We start from the raw sequence: 693 nt of genomic DNA, 5'->3' as shown, positions 1-693 counted from the left end.
CCGACGCCGACTCGGGCGTCACCGTCAACGTCGCGCAGCACATCGGCTCTTCGATGCGGCTCGAGTCGGTGCAGGAGCTCCGCCTCTCCCTCCTCCGCCACTGGTCCCTCCTCGAGGCGATGGAGAACTCGGCGTACGTCGCGACGCGGCTCGGGTTGTGGAACCAGCGCGGGCGCGAAAACCTGCAATCGTGGCTCTGCCGGATGGGCATCCCCCTCGCGCAGTGCCGCCAGCTCTACGAGTACATGAAGCCGGAGATCCGCGAGGGCCTACACGAGAAGATGGCGCGCGCCCCGCCCCCTCGCCGCCCCCTCCCGGCCCTCCACTGCCGCCCCGCCGCCCCCGGCGCCGCCCTCCCGCCGGCCCTCGCCCCGCGCCCGCGGCCCCGCCTCGCTCTCCCCAGGTGCTCTTCGGGTCTGAGTACGGCCTGATGAACCTGACCTACCCCTCCCTCCGGGGCGTCACCTCGTACGAGCTCGGCGCCACCGTCTCCGCGGCAGATATGGGCTTCGCCCATCGACGCGCAGCTCGAGGCGCCGGCCACCTCCTCCTGCCCCCTCCTCCTGCGCCCTCATATTGATCCATCATCCTGCCCTTACGCATCTTTTTCCTTCCTTTGCAAACTGGGGCGTGTGGCTAAGGCATACCCGGGCGCAGCTCTTCGTAATTGTCTGAAACCTTTCCTCGCCCTCT

At 69.1% G+C, this 693-nt stretch overlaps 1 protein-coding gene across 1 annotated transcript in view; it reads left to right on the top strand.

Annotated features, from left to right (window-relative positions):
• Positions 1-693, top strand: part of EMIHUDRAFT_463154 (hypothetical protein) — a gene marked incomplete at its 5' end in the record, with an annotated part of 3,686 nt that overhangs the window by 1,211 nt on the left and 1,782 nt on the right. Inside the window, one exon of the mRNA XM_005780970.1 lies at positions 404-487. Within this exon, the coding sequence (XP_005781027.1) occupies positions 404-487 (84 nt within the window). The remainder of the gene's footprint in view (positions 1-403; positions 488-693) is intronic.

The sequence above is a fragment of the Emiliania huxleyi genome (assembly GCF_000372725.1).
Source record: "Emiliania huxleyi CCMP1516 chromosome Unknown EMIHUscaffold_21, whole genome shotgun sequence".
Classification (NCBI taxonomy): Eukaryota; Haptophyta; order Isochrysidales; family Noelaerhabdaceae; genus Emiliania; species Emiliania huxleyi.
This window is presented reverse-complemented; position numbering and strand designations above follow the sequence as displayed.